Below are 17,385 nucleotides of genomic sequence, written 5' to 3' on the forward strand. Positions count from 1 at the left end.
TGAAGCAGCCTGTACGGCTGCCAGCTTACCTCCACGCCTCGGTTTAAACACAGTAAAGATAAAAAGATAAAGGTGTCAAGTCACAGGACATTTTATCATCAGCTGTGCTTCTTGTTTAAACACATTGCTGTCTATAAATGGAACAAGCTACAAAAAAAACTATTCTCTGATTTCGCTGGAGCGCTTTAAAGGGTCGTCTTTGTCTCCCTGCAACAACCCCAGCACACCTTTTTCTTTTTTTGTGTGTATAATGTGTCTCAATTTCTGTATATGTTTTTTGTACACAGGTCTGTCTTTTCAAAAAAAAGATGTTGATCTCAATAAGACTGCCTGTTTAAATAAAGGATTTAATAATAACAAGAAGCACTCAGAGAGCACAAACCTCCGCCAAGCCGGCTCACTCTCTGGGCAATATTTACTTTTAAGGGAACAGTACTGTATTTTGTATACATTCATCTTGTTTTCTTTGTTATTTTTAAACGTACTTTAAGCAGTTTGTAGTGCAGTAAAAAAATCAGATACTGGTAGCATGAGAGATATTTACTTCACTCTTTACACTACAGTATATGCAGCTTACCCTACTTTCTTTAAGCATGTAATACTTTCTGACGTCCCCTAAAAAAGGCAGATGTGAAACGTAGATGTGAGGTCAGAGGTCAAACATGACACGACATCTGATGAGGGACATCCAACTTCCCAGATCCAGTCGCATTTAGCTGAATTTCTTAGCAGTGTTAATTTTATTAACTAACAAATGATAACTAAACAAAAACTGATGGACACTTTGGAGAGACGAGATCCAATCAGAACTTATGAAGTTGTGAGCAAGGCGGGACGAGTTTGGAAGTAATCCAATCAGAAGTAATCAGACATACACATTTGAGCTGCCCTCGGGAAACGACTCAACCACCTCACGTGCTCGCAGTTTCTCTCGAAAACGCTTGGGAGGAAGAGACGAGCGGACATATGGACACGTTTCACATTTGATGGAAAGGAAAATAAGATGCCGTGTGGAGGAACGCTCACGCTACAACAATTAGTTGAATAAAAATAAAAGAGTTTAAATGCTTAAACTATGACTAAAATGAAATGAATCTAAGTCATCCGTTAATAAAGAAGCAGGTGGGTAAAAGACAGAAGACGCTCACTTGGTATCTGCTCTCGTCAGTTGAAGGTGAGCCGAAGTATCTCTCTGAGAAGGCTGAGGCTGAAGGGGAAAAGGGAAATCAAAGAGGTTACATGACGTCAGCAACAACCTGAGAACTTTACATAAAACCAAGAAGTGCTGCATGGACCTTCTGGAGGATCTGACAGATCAATGGCACTGGAATAAGCTAGAAGCCACACATTATGTTAGAGGACACATTTGAAGTTTATTATTCGAGCATATTGGCAAAAAACAAGTTGAAGTCTTCTTTGACTCATGCTGGAAGAACAGTCGGAGGAGGAAAGGCGTCTTCTTTCTGCTTTTTACGAGTGAAGACAGACAGAGAGAGACGCTTTCTTTGAAGCAGAGGCTTTGCAGCAACACTTCAGTCTATTAAACTCTACTCACAGCCAGCAGGAAGTCCTGAGCTGGACAGGAGTGCTAACGCCCAGCATTCCCTCCCAGAACTGACGAGAACTTTTTCATCTTTAAATGTAATAACCCTGAATTCCCGAAAGCGAACGCAAAGGATAATTAAAGTGACATTACCCCGGCAGTGCACATGAAAAAGATTGTGCAGGATAAAGATGTTGTGTTCTGAGAAATGACTAGCCGGGTTCAGCAGCAGCAGCGGAAGTAATAAATATTTCCGCGTCTCTGGAGCGTTGTATTAAAGAGGATTCAAATTCCTGCTCACCGTACATGCTCCAGTCGGTGACAGGAGCGCGAACAGCTGCGCAGCTGATCAGCTTCTCTGTCGACTTCAGCATCATCAGCGCAAGGTAGCCACCGTAGCCCTGCAAGGGAGACATTAGAGGAGCGTCACTTGCACCGAGAAAACACAGGACGTTTCTATCGTGTTTACACAGCATCAAAAAATGGCAGTCTCTGCATGGATCTGTACTTCATTACATTTATATATGGTCTCAAGCAAGAGCAGCTGGCAGCAAGAACTGTTGAAATATCTTTAACAAAATAATAAAGAAAGACAAAACTAAATTTTAGGGAATAATGTGTAATTTAATTGGGTTTTTGTGGTATTAGTGGGCTGTTCTGGGTTTAAAAACAGGAGCATTATATTACAAGTAGCTCAAAGAGTAAATACACTGCTCAACATCATCCAGTGTGGCCCGTTTGGCAGTGATGGTTTGGGGAGGCGTATCCTTGGAGGGTCACACAGACCTTCATGTGCTAGCTAGCGGTACCCAGACTACTCAGACCAAGAGAAACTCCTGTTCCTCCTGGTACAGGTCATAAACTAGTCTCCTATGGCCAGAACCTGTAAGTAGTTCCTGGATGACAAATGCATGATGACAAATGTTGCCTCCTAATGAAGGGCCACAAGGGCCAAAATGAATTAACTGAGTACATCATTAAATCATTCATTTAAGGTGTCATTAATAAATAATTACATTTGTAAATGAAAAATTATTTAAATATACAAATAATTAATATTAAGTAATTTCATTTAAAACAGTTAATACAGCATTTATTATTTTAATTAATTATTATTATATTCAATTATAATTTAATGAGGAATTTAATTACCTCAGTACATCAAATAAATTCATTTTGGCACTCACAGCCCTCCATACTCCAGTGCACCTCTTTTTTTTTTTGTACCAAAGCAGCTGAAATGGATTCACATTGGTTTCTACTTCTTAAATAGGCAGACTGAAGCTTCACTGAGTTGTTATAATTAATGATGGCAGTGTACATTTTCACCATGTTTTCTTTGTAAAATCTCATTTCCTCTTTTTTGTGGGATTAATTCACTGGATGAGGAGGAAACAGAAATCAGAGTTTTGACTGGGCAGCCACTACAGTTACTGTACCGATCACACGTGTATTCAGGGTTAGGTCAGGGCATGAGAGACGAACCTCGCCGAAGACTCCAACACGAGTGCGATCGATGAACGGCCGCTCCGCCAGGAAACTGAAAAACACAGCGGCTATTTTTAACGAGTGGAGAGGAAGTGGGTATCAGAAAGCAAGAGAGGTAATTATAACTTTATATTTCATTTCACACATCACACACTCGGCTGAAGCTCCATAAGGAAGGTCAAAGGTCAAAGCCGTGAGAGAAGTTTTTGAATGCAAATTTATGTTTTCTCAGAAATATTACTATTCATAAAGAAATAAATTTTTTCTTTACATCTTCCAAAGTTTTGAACAAAAATCACTTACACCAGACCTCATTCTAATCATCTCATCAAGCGGTGTGGCCTCCAGTATTCTAATAAAAGGTGTAACAGCTGTAAAAATGACCATTTAAATGTTTTATTTTTTTTAAGGTGGGCAGCACGGTGGCACGGTGGTTAGCACTGTTGCCACACAGCAAGAAGGTCCTGAGTTCAATTCCACCATCAGGCCGGGGTCTTTCTGTGTGGAGTTTGCATGTTCTCCCCGTGTTTGCGTGGGTTCCCTCCGGGTACTCCGGCTTCCTCCCACCGTCCAAAGACATGCAGCTTGTGGGGATAGGTTAATAATCCAAATTGCCACTAGGTGTGAATGTGCGAGTGAGTGTGAATGGTTGTCTGTCCCTGTGTTGGCCCTGCGACAGACTGGCGACCTGTCCAGGTTGTACCCCGCCTTTCGCCCTATGACAGCTGGGATAGGCTCCAGCGCCCCCTGCGACCCTGAAAAGGATAAGCGAATGGATGGATTTTTTTTTTTTTTTTTTTTAAGAAACAGTGACAAGCTCTAAAATGTGCATTTCAAAGATGTTTAGAGCTCACAAAACAAGCACCTTTATATCCAGAAAACTGGAAACAGAGATTCGATTGACTTTCTTCTGTTCACAAACTCAATTAGTTGCTTCGGGCCAAGGAGTTATGTTTTCGGTAGCATTTACATGTGTGCTTCATTCTGTCTGTAAACATGAAAGCTCTTAAGGTTTAAATGAATTTTGATAAAACTCTGTAGGCGAGTAAGGTGCACTCATATTAACAAGTCATTAAAATTAGCCTTACGTCCATCGAGGTCTTCAAGGTCAACTTACTGGTCGAAAAATGACAAAAAGCCTTAGAACCCAGAAACTATGATTCTCACAAGTTTGGTGTGTCGTCAGTACAGAAAGTAACATATAAAGGTTTAAACCTCAAATCACATTTGACCTCTGACCTCTTCTTCAAGGTCAACAGATTGAGCTGAAAGTCAAAGTGATCATTAATGTTTCTTACTGCCATATCGTGTATTGACAGCATATAGACATGTAGGGAATGACAAACAGGAGGATTTTAAATATATTACGTTACTTTGGAACTCTGACAAGTTTATTAAGGTCAAACTTTCTTTGTTTGTATCAGCAACATTTAGGAAAGAATTATGAACATCCTACAAATATCGTGTCACATCTGACCTCTGACTTCACTCTGACCTTGGGTTTTATGGCACTACATACTTCAAACTTCTTAAAATAATTTTAAAAATAACAAAGAAAACGAAATGAATATATACAAAATACAAAGCAGCACTCAGAAGCTTCTTGTTATAGATCATTTAAGCGTTTTGCTTTGCTTTTTAACTTTTTTAACGTATGCATCTTGTTTATGTTTTCCCGCCCAAGAACACCACAGAGTCATCTGCGAAGCTCTGACGAAATCTCTGTCTAACAGAGAAATGGTACTCCAGGGTGGACGCTACGTACTTCAGAGCTGCTATGTAGTCCTCCACGTCCGCTATGCCGAGCCTCTGCTGTGAAAAACTGCCAGAGGACAAAAGACAAAGAGACTACCTGTGAGGTCAGGAAGGACTGAAACAACTTCTGTTACTAAAAAAAACAAAAACTGTTACCTTTGACCTCTGAACCCTGACCCCCTGCCATCAATCCGCGCCACGATGACCTGCTCCAATCCTGCCAGCACCGAGTCCCACTCCAGCCTGAACTCCTCCGTCACCGTCTGGGTGCCTGGAGAGCTGTCGCTGTCGGGAAGGTTGTTTTACTCACATTAATGTACTGACTCTTAGATCCGGACATATTTGTAGTTTACTGTGTGAGAGTGGCGCTTCACTGAAGCATTTTGACCCTTGGCCCTGACCCATTTTTGCTCTAATGGTCACCATAATTTACAAAATGAGCATCATGCTGTACTGAGAAAGACTTAAAACTAGCCACCGAGGGCATAAACCCTGAGAAAAATGTTAACTAAGGACATAAATGAAGGGAACTGAAGGTCGTTTAGACTTCTGTATAACCACGTCTTTCTGAAACCAGTCCGCATGTATATAAAACTGCAGGTTGATTTTAGCTATGACATTTAAATTTTTCTCAAACATCCATTTTCATCTCCACAAATGTGTCCGACAGCCTGCAGCTACACTGCAGTTTCATTTTTAGCTGTCCTCACAGAGTCTGGCCTTTGAAGCTCACAGTGCTGCGATAAAATAAAATAAAAAAGGCAAATGTAATAAAGTGGAAAAGGCTTACACAATAAGAAGAAGGCCATAGATGTAGGAGTCAGAGAAGTCAGGAGGATAGATGAGCTTCAGAGGCAGCCCTGTGAGAAGACATGCAGAAATATTAGCTGGAGACGAGGCGGGGATAAAAAAAAAAAATGCACGCACAGACACACAAACATGACGACAGGTGCACAGACTCAAACACGCTCGTGTCATTTACTCTCGGAGTGGCTCAATTATCTCATGAAGCTCACACACTAGCACAGCTGTTAAGTGCAGATAATTTGTACCAAAGGTTGTGTTAGTGATCTCCGTCCGAATCATCCTTTTAGTCTCCAGCGCCGAGCGCAGGGGGAGGTTGTTCTCCAAGACGAAATATGCTGTGAAGAAGAAATCATGTTTATCAGAGTGCAACAAAGCTGTTATTAAGACGAGAAAAATCATTAAAAGGTGCTAAGAGGTCCAGGATGCTCGGAGCGGAGCAGTTAATTCTCTGAGTGTTTTTCTATCAAGACTTCATCGACTGCTGGTTACTACGCCACTGTTATTTTTTTATGTAAATATTATTATGGACTGAAACAGGGTTTTTTTCCACATACAAAAACTTCACAAAATCTCACCTCAGGATTAGCTGGCACAGTAAAAAGAAGTCATGACTTGACGTTGCTATTCACGAGCTATATCTCAGACTCTACAGGTCTCAGTTAGCATGATAAACGTTCAAGTTCATGACTTCTGGAACAATGTCCTTTGGAAAGAAGAGACCAAAATCGAGATGTTTGGTCAGAAAGCACAAAATCAAACATCTAATACCAGCTGTCAGCACAGTGGTGGAGGAGTCATGATTTAGGCTTGCTTTACAGCCACAGGACACCCTGCACTCCCTGAGTCCATCAGTCTAACGGCTAAAGCTAAAGATTACTTCAAGTTATTGCTGTTAGAGGTGTATTCACAAACTACTGAATCATGGGGCATAATTCGTTTTCTAATCAGAATCAGAATCAGAATACTTTATTGATCCCTAGGGGAAATTATTGTTCGTTACAGTTTTGTTCTACTCAGCTCAGAGGGGACCATGGCTTCACTGCTGCAGCTCCTAAAATGTGGAACAATTTCTCTTTGTCCGTTTTTAAATCTCGTTAAAACCTGCATCTTCTCCTTTGGTTCATTGTGGTTGTTTGTAAAGTGCTTTACAAATAAAGTTGGTATAGTGTGGTAGTTTTCACTGTTACCTCCTGTGGGTGGAAAAACCCAGCACGTGACTCTCTGTTCTCACCAAATATTGACCCTGATAGAGGATGACCCCTACCTTCAAACAGCTGTGTAGATCTGCATGGTGTTTTTACTTATCTCAGTTGAGGGTCTGCAGACCGAGGCCGCTGCATGTAGCATGGATTATGAGCCTGCTTGAGTAAAATGTAAAACTTGCTAATGTTTATCCAACTACAACACAGCCGATATCGTGGCTAGAAAGACTAAACAGTGTCATAAATAGATGCCTCATACAGGAGGTGTCTATTAAAAGGTACACGACACTCATATGTGAGTTTGTAATGAGCAGCTAATTGTGTTGGTGTTTTTCCATCAGGTCCTCATTGATTAATAGCAAAAGGTCTAACTTGCAGTTTTATTAACATGCTCACAGTTTCTCATTTGAGCTTTGCCTCTGATGTATGATTGATCAGCTAGAAGAGTTCAGAAAGTTCATTACTGTATGGATTACAGGGAAAAACCTGCAGTGTAAGACTGGTTTACTGATGACCATGAACCAGACCAACCAGTAAATATTTTCTGGCTTGGCAACACATCAAAATCACCTTTGAGGAGAAAAACACCCACCACACCTGCAGTTCTCTCCAAAAACACCACATAGGCCTCAATATAACATGACCCTGCTTAGAATATGACCACTCACCTTCTACCTGTTATTTAAGGAAAATGTCCTTTTATAGGAAACCCTTTACACTCATTATTTGAGGAGGTTTCCCAAGATGCTATTACTGCAAAGCAGGGTCTTATCAGAGGGATGCTTCATTAGTCACTCTTCCCAAATTACCTAATACAAAATGTTTTTTGAGCGTGTTTTTGCCTTTTTCAAATCAGTCTGAGTGCAGCTGGTGCAGATTGTGAAACCCCCGCGAGAAAGATTTGCTGTTTGTAATACTGGACTATAAAAATCACAGACTTAACTTGACAGCTGTCACTCTTGGCTGTTTAATTTCTCTCTGCTTCATTTATGCAGCAAATGCACTGGGAGACCTTCAGTCGTAATTCATCTATTTTCTATGTGGCTGCAAAACACACCAGGCTTCAGCAAAGGCTGCTGGGTAAACTGGCTATAAATCCACTGTATGAACAGGCTGAAAGCATTTGTTGATAAGCAACATAAATAATCCATATTGCAGACCAGTCATGGTGGTGTTCTCTGATGAACTATATCTGATTTCTCATACTGCCTCCCCCCCATCTTATTTCTAAGGAAAACTTGCATAAGGAAACTTGGTTGATTGTATATAAAAGGTGAATTTGCTCCTTTCCTCTCCATCTTCGAGTGTCTGCCTCTGCCTTGTACTCCAATCAGCCCTCTGACAGAGTCCACCTCAAACAGGCATTAGAAGAACTACAGTTTTTGGTACTTCAGCTGTGGATTTATTTTTCAGCCCTGGACCTTCAGTGGGTTCTCGTCTGCCCCCCATAGTCTCCAAGTGCCACAGCAAGTGGCAGTAATACACTCACTGAGAAACAACAGTGAGCTTGGTGATGTTTTTTAAACAAGCACGTTTTTTTGGAGAAAGTTGATCCTCTCACGACAAGCATCTGGTTTGTTATCTCTGAAAACTTCAGCATTTGGAAGAATTTCTCACAAAAGGAACCCCAGAAAACATAACTACGTTTGTTACTTCAGCCTGACTTTAACACAACACAATGTGGCTCGACACGACGAGGCTGCCCTGTAGTTTTGAGGTGATTTCTCCTAAAAACAGACACATGGAAACTGTTACTGTACTTTAATTCAGCTTTTAATTCCTGCTTTTGTGTAACGGAAAATTCTGCAGCTCATGTGCATTTGAAGAAGCACAAGCACACGGCAAAGCAAAGGTGTCACTGCCGCGATTATAACCTTGACTGTGCATGAAGTTGGTGACCTCTCCTTTCACTATGTTTGTAGAAGCAGTCTGCACAGCTAGCTGCTTGATTTCATCCACCTGTGGCCATGAAGGTGACTGGAACACCATGGCTGAGTGAATACTTTTGGAAATGTAGTGTAGGTGTCCTCTCTCTGGCATTCTATCAGTGCACCACTAACTTACACAGATGGTATCCAAATCCACTCTTTCACAATCTTTTAATGAATTCCCCTTGCAGCCCCGCTGATGATTAGCTCTTCTAAAACACTAAGCGATGACACCCGCCCATTTAAACTGTGATACAAAGACGTTAAACGCCTCCAAAATGCAGAAATTATGAGCGCGGTCTGGCACCAAATCCAGCAGCTGCTCATGTTTCCACACAAATGAGATGATGTCGCCTAATTGCAGAAAACTATTTTCCATTTCAGAGCAGAAGTGAGAAAAAAGCACATCTGCCCGCCCTACACAAACATCGCACAAACACCATCAGGCGGAGTAAAGACTCCACTCACAGTCCACGTCGGCGAGACTGACGAGCAGCACAGCTGGAACTCCGGGACCTGCGATGGGAGACAGAGAGAGAGAGAGAGGGAGAGAGATGACTGTGTGCTTGTGAATAAAAAGCTCCATGCTGATGCAGCCTGCTTTAGGTTGTGTTTTGACCAATTATCAGTCGTGCAAAAGCAAAAAAGAACAACTTATTCTGAACATCAGGAGTATTTTTATTTTTATTTCTGCAGTTGTTATGCGATTAAAGCAAAAAGAGTGAAACTGGAGATTTCAATCAGGTTTAATTCTCTCAGCCAAGCTCTAAATGCAGCTTTCCTTTGCATTTGCCATATTAGAAAGTAAAAGTGAACAATGTTGTCGATAGATGGTGTTGTCTGGCTTTAGATTGAGTGCGTTATTTGTCTGGAGAAATAAACTAGCATGGCTAGCATGGAGCCAAAGAAGCCAAAAAGCCAACCGGAAACCAAACACGCCTTCAGAGGGAAACAGAGGCAGCAAGAATGAGCAGATTTTATGAGCTAGTGAAGCTTGTTGGCATGTGATTGACTGTTGTGATAGGCTGTAGCACCACATGTTGCTCCTGAACTAAAGAAAACTGTAGGCATCATGAGTGAAAGTGGCTTCATTTCACAACACGATCAAAAAGAAGAACCAGAATAAGGCTGCTTCCTGTTGCTATAAGATAAGATAAGATAAGATAACCTTTATTAGTCCCACACGTGGGAAATTTGTTTTGTCACAGCAGGAAGTGGACAGTGCAAAAGTTATGAGGCAAAAATTTGAATACAATAAGAATAAATACAGTACACAACTGTACAGAATAGAATAAAATACTATTCTGATAATATAAAAGCAAGCATGCAGTGTATCGTGGACAGCTTTGGGTGCAGAAAATTTGGAAACCACTGGAGGTTTAATAGACGTCTGGATCACTGATTTAAAAATGCAAACAGGGCTTTATAGTTTTATAAACAACACAGTGAGACAAACAACCTCTGCTCCAGGTACCCAGATTAGTTCTAGTGTATGACGTCTGTTAAAAATGTAAAATAAAAACAAGTGTTTTTGATTTACACTGGAAAATCTAATTAAATTATAAGATTTTACATATGGGGACATAATACAGTCATGTGTTCCTCGCCAGGTTCTAAAGTTACTTAAATAAAACCTCAGATGAACAACAGCACGACATGTTACACTGTGTCATTATTTAACAAAAACCAAAATGCTGAACCTAAGCACACCTCAGGATTCAGCAGCCTGTAGAAGCACCTTCAGCAGCATCACTGTGAAGGACACTTGGTCCAATCAATCAATCAAGGCTTTATTCGCCACGTGCAGGTTGCCCTGCAGTGAAATAGGACTCCCCCGATGGGGTCCATAAATAGATAATACCCAGAAGGAGCGTGGTCTCGCTCCTGAAATTCAGATAATTTATCTCCAATTATCCCAGTTCATTGAGGTTCATGGACAGCTCTTTTAAGATCCCACCAGAGCATTACAGTCAGACTGAGGTGAGACGTTTGACTGAATCATTGCAGCAGCTGTAGATCTGCTGCTATGGTTGGGATCATTGTCCTGAGTCCACGGTCGACTCAATGACCGCAAGGTACCCAGATCATGACCCCTCCACCACCGTGCTGACAGCTGGTATGAGGTCTTTGGTTTTGTGCATCCTGACCAAACATCTCTACTTTGGTCTCGTCTCTCGAAAACACATTGTTGCCGAAGTCTTGTGGTTTGTTCAGATGCAGCTTTACAAACCTGCTCTTTTTAGAGAGAGGGGGCTTTCTCCTGCTAAACCTTCCAAAGAAGCCATACCTGTCCCATCCTTTTCTACTTTGACTGTCATGAATTTTAACATTTAACATGCTAACTGAGGCCTGATAGAAAGCAGAAACACTTTCATTCCTGTGAAAGCAGTGAGGTGATCCATGCTTGTTTTACACACTGTTTCTGCATTTTGGCTCAGTTTCTGTTAAATAAATAATTACACTGTGCAATAAATCATGTTGTTTCTCATCTGAGGACCAGATGGTTTCTCATTAAGCCCCCATATATAGAGTTTTAAAACTGAAAGAGGACTTCCCTCTTCACACATAACTCTTAATATTTCTCTATTCAAACGTTGTCTTTCATGGCGTAAAGTCTCACCGTGTGTTACAGGGTGAGCCTCTGCCGGTCAGAACTCATAAGCTCAGAAAGAGTGCTCATTAACACTCTGTCATTAAAATGCCAAATCTTGCTCACAGGAGACCTCATAATTTGTGTGTGTGATGCTTCCCCGAGCGGGATGTGCATCGACCCTCTCTGACCTTGACAGTGCACGATGGCGTGCTGTGCGTCTGGGCTGACGTTGGCATCGAAGAAGGTGCATCCCTCTCGCAGTCCACAGGTGAGGCATCGCCGTGGAAACGAGCTGAGAGTCGACACACTGTCAGAGGAAAGGGGACAAAATGTTTACCGAGCCTCACACGCACACACACAAAGGCTGGGGGAATAAGGCTTTAAGTGTGTGTTTCACCTGTATAGGTGTCTGTGTTCTGCAGCGTCCTTTGTGCTCAGGAAGTATCTGTGTGAAGGAAAGCAGAGCAGCTAAAGTAGGACAAGGTCACACATCCATTATCCATCCGCCTGCACTCATCTCTGTGTCCGCCCAACCGTAAGTAAAGATCTGTGCTGTCATGAAACTGGCAGCTCACAAAGCACTTGTTGTTTTCTCACATTTATCTCCTCCTCCTCAATGAAGCTGAATTATTATTATTAGCAGTGATAATGGGAAAAAATAAATAAGACAGACAGAAGAGTTTTTATTCTGTTTCTTGGTTGGAAAATGAAAAAAAGGCTTTCATCTAGATAAAAATGAGGCTTTTAGCAGGAGTGTTTTTCCTTTCTCTCATCGTCTACTTTACATCTGAGCCACTGCTTTCTGAGTCCAGCGTTATAATTACAGCCTGGCAACGAAAAGCCACACAGTCTGTGTTAAAACATTCATTTTCGTGGCTGTATGAGAAGCGTCTTAACATCTTCCTCTCAAATATCAATCAGTGTTTGCTGAGACAACACGGGTTATGATTTTGAGTCTTACACAGTCTGGTTGTTTTCGTCGTACGCCACAATTTTTGTCACCTCCCAGTTTCCCGACGTCAAGTTGCGAACTTCGTCCTGGTCGCTTCGCAGCTGAAAGACAAACAGTTTGATGGAAACATGCTGAAGTGAAAACAAAGTGAAGAACTGATAAGACTTGGAGTCTCTCATCCCAGACTGGTTAGTTAGGAAATGCACTTTTAAACGACTTTGATGAAGTTACCTACTTCATGCTGTCTGAATATTATTATCTTTGTTTCTGGCATTCGACTACTATTTTGACAAAGATAATCATTTGTATTGACAGTGAAGTTTAGAAATTTCTCTGTTAATGTTCATCCTTTGCCCATATTTAACTGGTGTATGGATTTGGATGTGTGTGCTTCATATTGTTTTGTGTAGCCTATGATTGTACTGCTGTCCTTGTTTGCAAGGACACTCATGACAAAAGAGACTTTTAATCTCAAGATTATTTTTTCCTTATGAAAAGAAGGTTAAATAAAAAAATTAAATCTGGGGGTTGTGTATTCAGGCTCCACATTACATAAAAGTTAAAAACTGATTTGCATGTCACTGAATAAATAAGTATTTGATCCCCAATCAAAACAAGAGTCATGTGGTAAGCTGTTTCCTGTTGGTCACCAGGTTTGCACACATCCCAGGAAGTGTTTTGGTCCACTCCACATTACAGAAACTCTCTAAATCCTTTAGGTTTTTTGGCTAAAGCTCAGCAGCTTCAGCTCTATATAGTCTGAAGTCTGGTTAGACTACTCTTTTATCACAGTGTTCTTCTTCTTTAGCCCGTCCTTTGGTGCTTTGGTGATATGTTTTGGGTCAATGTCTTGCTTGAAGAGCCATCCATGACTCATTTTCAGCGTCCTGGCTGAGGGAAGCAGGATCTCATGAAGTCGTATTGTACAGTTAGCATGTTTCCACGTCTGTGCCTGACTGTGGAGATGGTGTTCTTTGAGTCTTCAGATTTCAGTCAGTTACAGCGTAGTGTGTCACCAACGGCATTACCAACTGACTTCAAATAATTATTTAAATCAATAACATACAGATCAATTTGTAACTTTAATATAATGGTGTTTCTGGATTTTTGGTTGATATTCTGTCTCTCTCCAATTAAACATTTGGTGCCAGCCCCGATTCTGTGCCTCCTCTTTCTTGACAGTTGCAAATATGCAAATATGCGTTTTATTGTGAGAATGTTTTCCTTCTTAGGTCCAACCCACCTGTATCCCTGATTTTTTCTTTATTAGCAAAGCAGCACAGTGACAGCTGTCTGTGTACTACAACCTTCAGCGATGCCAACAAGGAAAAATAACTCAAAACAATTGAAGAACCTGAAGTAAATTAGATCAATTTTTAAGCTTCTGTGTATTTAATGACCAATTTTTTTTAAAATGTCCTAAAGTTTCATATAAAACTGAGCTGATAATTGAAGTTCAGTGACCTGCGAATGCAGTTTGTTTCATTGCATCTTATACATCATGTGGAATTACACAGTTATAAGAGCTTCTGTTCTTAACATTAATTCATAAAAATCCAGATTGTATTTTTATTTTAAAGTGGCCCTACTATGCTCATTTCCAGGTTTATATTGTGTGACTCTAGCAGCGTATTTTTACATCATTCAAAGATCTACATAATCATTCTGTGGACCTTGGTGATGACCTCACTTTAAACCCAGCTTTCTTCTGATTTGTAGCCATTAATAAATAAATAAAGTGTCTAAACAGCAGCTGGGTTGAAAAGATGGTCTTAAACTGAGCGATTAGAGGATGACATTATTATCATACACTAATCTAATCACATTGCAGGAACCCAGTGCATTTAGGCATGCAGACATGATCAAGACGACTTAATGAGGTTCAACCTGAACATCAGAATGGAAGAACGGTGACTTTGAGCATGACACAGTTATTGATCTAAGTATTTCAAAAAGAACAGAGAAAAAGAGAAAATGTTCAGTTCGCTGGGTGAAAATGCTTTGTTGATGTCAGAGGTCAGATGAGAAGGGCCAGACTGCTTTCAGCTAATAGAAAGGCAACGGTAACTCAAATAACCACTCATTACCACCAAGGTATGCAGAAGAGCATCTCTACAGCAGCAGAAGACCACTCCTGTCAGCTAAGACCAGGAAACTGAGACTACAATTCACACGGGCTCATCAAAATTAGACAACAAAATATTCAAAAAACATTGCCTGGTCTGATGAGTCTGTACAGTGGGGCAAAAAAGTATTTAGTCAGCCACCAATTGTGCAAGTTCCCCCACCTAAAATGATGACAGAGGTCAGTAATTTGCACCAGAGGTACACTTCAACTGTGAGAGACAGAATGTGAAAAAAAACAAATCCATGAATCCACATGGTAGGATTTGTAAAGAATTTATTCGTAAATCAGGGTGGAAAATAAGTATTTGGTCAATAACAAAAATACAACTCAATACTTTGTAACATAACCTTTGTTGGCAATAACAGAGGTCAAACGTTTACTATAGGTCTTTACCAGGTTTGCACACACAGTAGCTGGTATTTTGGCCCATTCCTCCATGCAGATCTTCTCGAGAGCAGTGATGTTTTGGGGCTGTCGCCGAGCAACACGGACTTTCAACTCCCGCCACAGATTTTCTATGGGGTTGAGGTCTGGAGACTGGCTAGGCCACTCCAGGACTTTCAAATGCTTCTTACGGAGCCACTCCTTTGTTGCCCGGGCGGTGTGTTTTGGATCATTGTCATGTTGGAAGACCCAGCCTCGTTTCATCTTCAAAGTTCTCACTGATGGAAGGAGGTTTTGGCTCAAAATCTCACGATACATGGCCCCATTCATTCTGTCCTTAACACGGATCAGTCGTCCTGTCCCCTTGGCAGAAAAACAGCCCCATAGCATGATGTTTCCACCCCCATGCTTCACAGTAGGTATGGTGTTCTTGGGATGCAACTCAGTATTCTTCTTCCTCCAAACACGACGAGTTGAGTTTATACCAAAAAGTTCTACTTTGGTTTCATCTGACCACATGACATTCTCCCAATCCTCTGCTGTATCATCCATGTGCTCTCTGGCAAACTTCAGACGGGCCTGGACATGCACTGGCTTCAGCAGCGGAACACGTCTGGCACTGCGGGATTTGATTCCCTGCCGTTGTAGTGTGTTACTGATGGTGACCTTTGTTACTTTGGTCCCAGCTCTCTGCAGGTCATTCACCAGGTCCCCCCGTGTGGTTCTGGGATCTTTGCTCACCGTTCTCATGATCATTTTGACCCCACGGGATGAGATCTTGCGTGGAGCCCCAGATCGAGGGAGATTATCAGTGGTCTTGTATGTCTTCCATTTTCTGATGATTGCTCCCACAGTTGATTTTTTCACACCAAGCTGCTTGCCTATTGTAGATTCACTCTTCCCAGTCTGGTGCAGGTCTACAATACTTTTCCTGGTGTCCTTCGAAAGCTCTTTGGTCTTGGCCATGGCGGAGTTTGGAGTCTGACTGTTTGAGGCTGTGGACAGGTGTCTTTTATTAGAGGTGGGAATCACCATACATCCCATGATACGATATTATCACAATACTTAACGCACGATACGATATTATTGCAATTTTTAAAAATATTTTGCGATATTCAGATTCTGTACATAAAGGTAAACTTTATCAATATTCATTTTATCTAATATCAAAGTCTCGCACTCAGTCTTTCTCTCATTTCAGTCATTTTTATTGTTGTACTACAGTCTAGTCCAACTTAACTGAATGCAACCATCTGGTACAATTATAGCTATTCTGAACTATGCAATTTATGAAAACTATGCAGCCCATTCAGCAACTGAAGAATTTGAAAGTAAATTAAAACAAAATATAATTTTACATTAAATAAAAAAGTTTTAAACTTAATTAAAATAAAACATGTCTTAAATTAAAATAAGTAAACTGTCATGTTTATTGCTGCCAAAAAAAAGTTAAACACATTTGGACAGTGAAGGAATGTCAGGATTCTTGCTCAGAAAAAGGATCAACATGCTCTGAAGTCAGAGCACAAAAACCTTTTTTGTAACAAAATATCGATTTCTGCTGTCCCTGTATCGATACATTATTAGCAAACAAAATATCACGATACTACACAGTATCGATTTTTCCCCCCACCCCTATCTTTTATACAGATGATGAGTTCAAACAGGTGCCATTCATACAGGTAACGAGTGGGGGACAGAAAAGCTTCTTACAGAAGACGTTACAGGTCTGTGAGAGCCAGAGATTTTCCTTGTTTGAGGTGACCAAATACTTATTTTCCACCCTAATTTACGTATAAATTCTTTACAAATCCTACCATGTGAATTCATGGATTTTTTTTTTCACATTCTGTCTCTCACAGTTGAAGTGTACCTCTGGTGCAAATTACTGACCTCTGTCATCATTTTAAGTGGGGGAACTTGCACAATCGGTGGCTGACTAAATACTTTTTTGCCCCACTGTATTTCTGCTGTAACATTCAGATGGTAGGGTCAGAATTTGATCTAAACTACATGAAAGCATGGAGCCATCCTGCCCTATATCAGTGATTCTGGCTTCAGGTAGTGTAATGGTGTGTGGCTGTACTCAAAGGGCCTCCATATTTACAAGATTTCAATCCAGCAGAGCACCTTTTGGGTGTGCAGCTGACAAATCTGCAACAACCGTCTGATGCTGTCAACATGCACCAAGCACCTTGTTGAATCTGTGACTTGAAGAATTAAAGCAACTCTGAAGGCAAGAAAAGCATACAACCTGACAGCTGCAAGGTGTACCTAATGAAGTGGCCAGTGAGTATATATCCAGAAAATAAGGAGAAGGCATAAATGGTCCACTTTAATTACTAGTAAAGTCCAGCTTAATGTGTACATGAAAGGGAATTTTTTTTAAAGCTCTTCTGAACATTTTATTTCATCATGAAAAAATAGTTTCCTCTCAGGATAACCAAAAACAGTTTAATCTTAAATATAACATTTCAATAAAATATTTAATTAAATATAGTTCAGAAAACCTCTGCAACATAAAAGGTTTAAAGGGTTCCAGACGGGATTAAATTTAAATTACTTGTGATTAATTACATAATTTCCTTAGGGATTAATAAAGTAT

General features: G+C 40.7%; 1 protein-coding gene across 4 annotated transcripts in view; it reads right to left on the reverse strand.

The window, feature by feature from the left end:
• The window catches only part of LOC120746085 (inactive dipeptidyl peptidase 10-like), a 126,500-nt gene that overhangs the window by 11,291 nt on the left and 97,824 nt on the right, over positions 1-17,385 (reverse strand). For all 4 annotated transcript variants that reach the window (XM_040051356.1, XM_040051354.1, XM_040051353.1 and 1 more), the window contains 11 exons: positions 12,278-12,369; positions 11,714-11,761; positions 11,505-11,623; positions 9,192-9,239; positions 5,839-5,928; positions 5,577-5,646; positions 4,943-5,071; positions 4,797-4,853; positions 3,029-3,083; positions 1,845-1,944; positions 1,149-1,207 (listed from right to left, as the gene is read on the reverse strand). In XM_040051356.1, the coding sequence (XP_039907290.1) occupies positions 1,149-1,207; positions 1,845-1,944; positions 3,029-3,083; positions 4,797-4,853; positions 4,943-5,071; positions 5,577-5,646; positions 5,839-5,928; positions 9,192-9,239; positions 11,505-11,623; positions 11,714-11,761; positions 12,278-12,369 (867 nt within the window). The remainder of the gene's footprint in view (positions 1-1,148; positions 1,208-1,844; positions 1,945-3,028; positions 3,084-4,796; positions 4,854-4,942; positions 5,072-5,576; positions 5,647-5,838; positions 5,929-9,191; positions 9,240-11,504; positions 11,624-11,713; positions 11,762-12,277; positions 12,370-17,385) is intronic.

The sequence above is a fragment of the Simochromis diagramma genome, unplaced genomic scaffold (genome assembly GCF_900408965.1).
Source record: "Simochromis diagramma unplaced genomic scaffold, fSimDia1.1 OVJJ01000107.1, whole genome shotgun sequence".
Lineage (NCBI taxonomy): Eukaryota > Metazoa > Chordata > Actinopteri > Cichliformes > Cichlidae > Simochromis > Simochromis diagramma.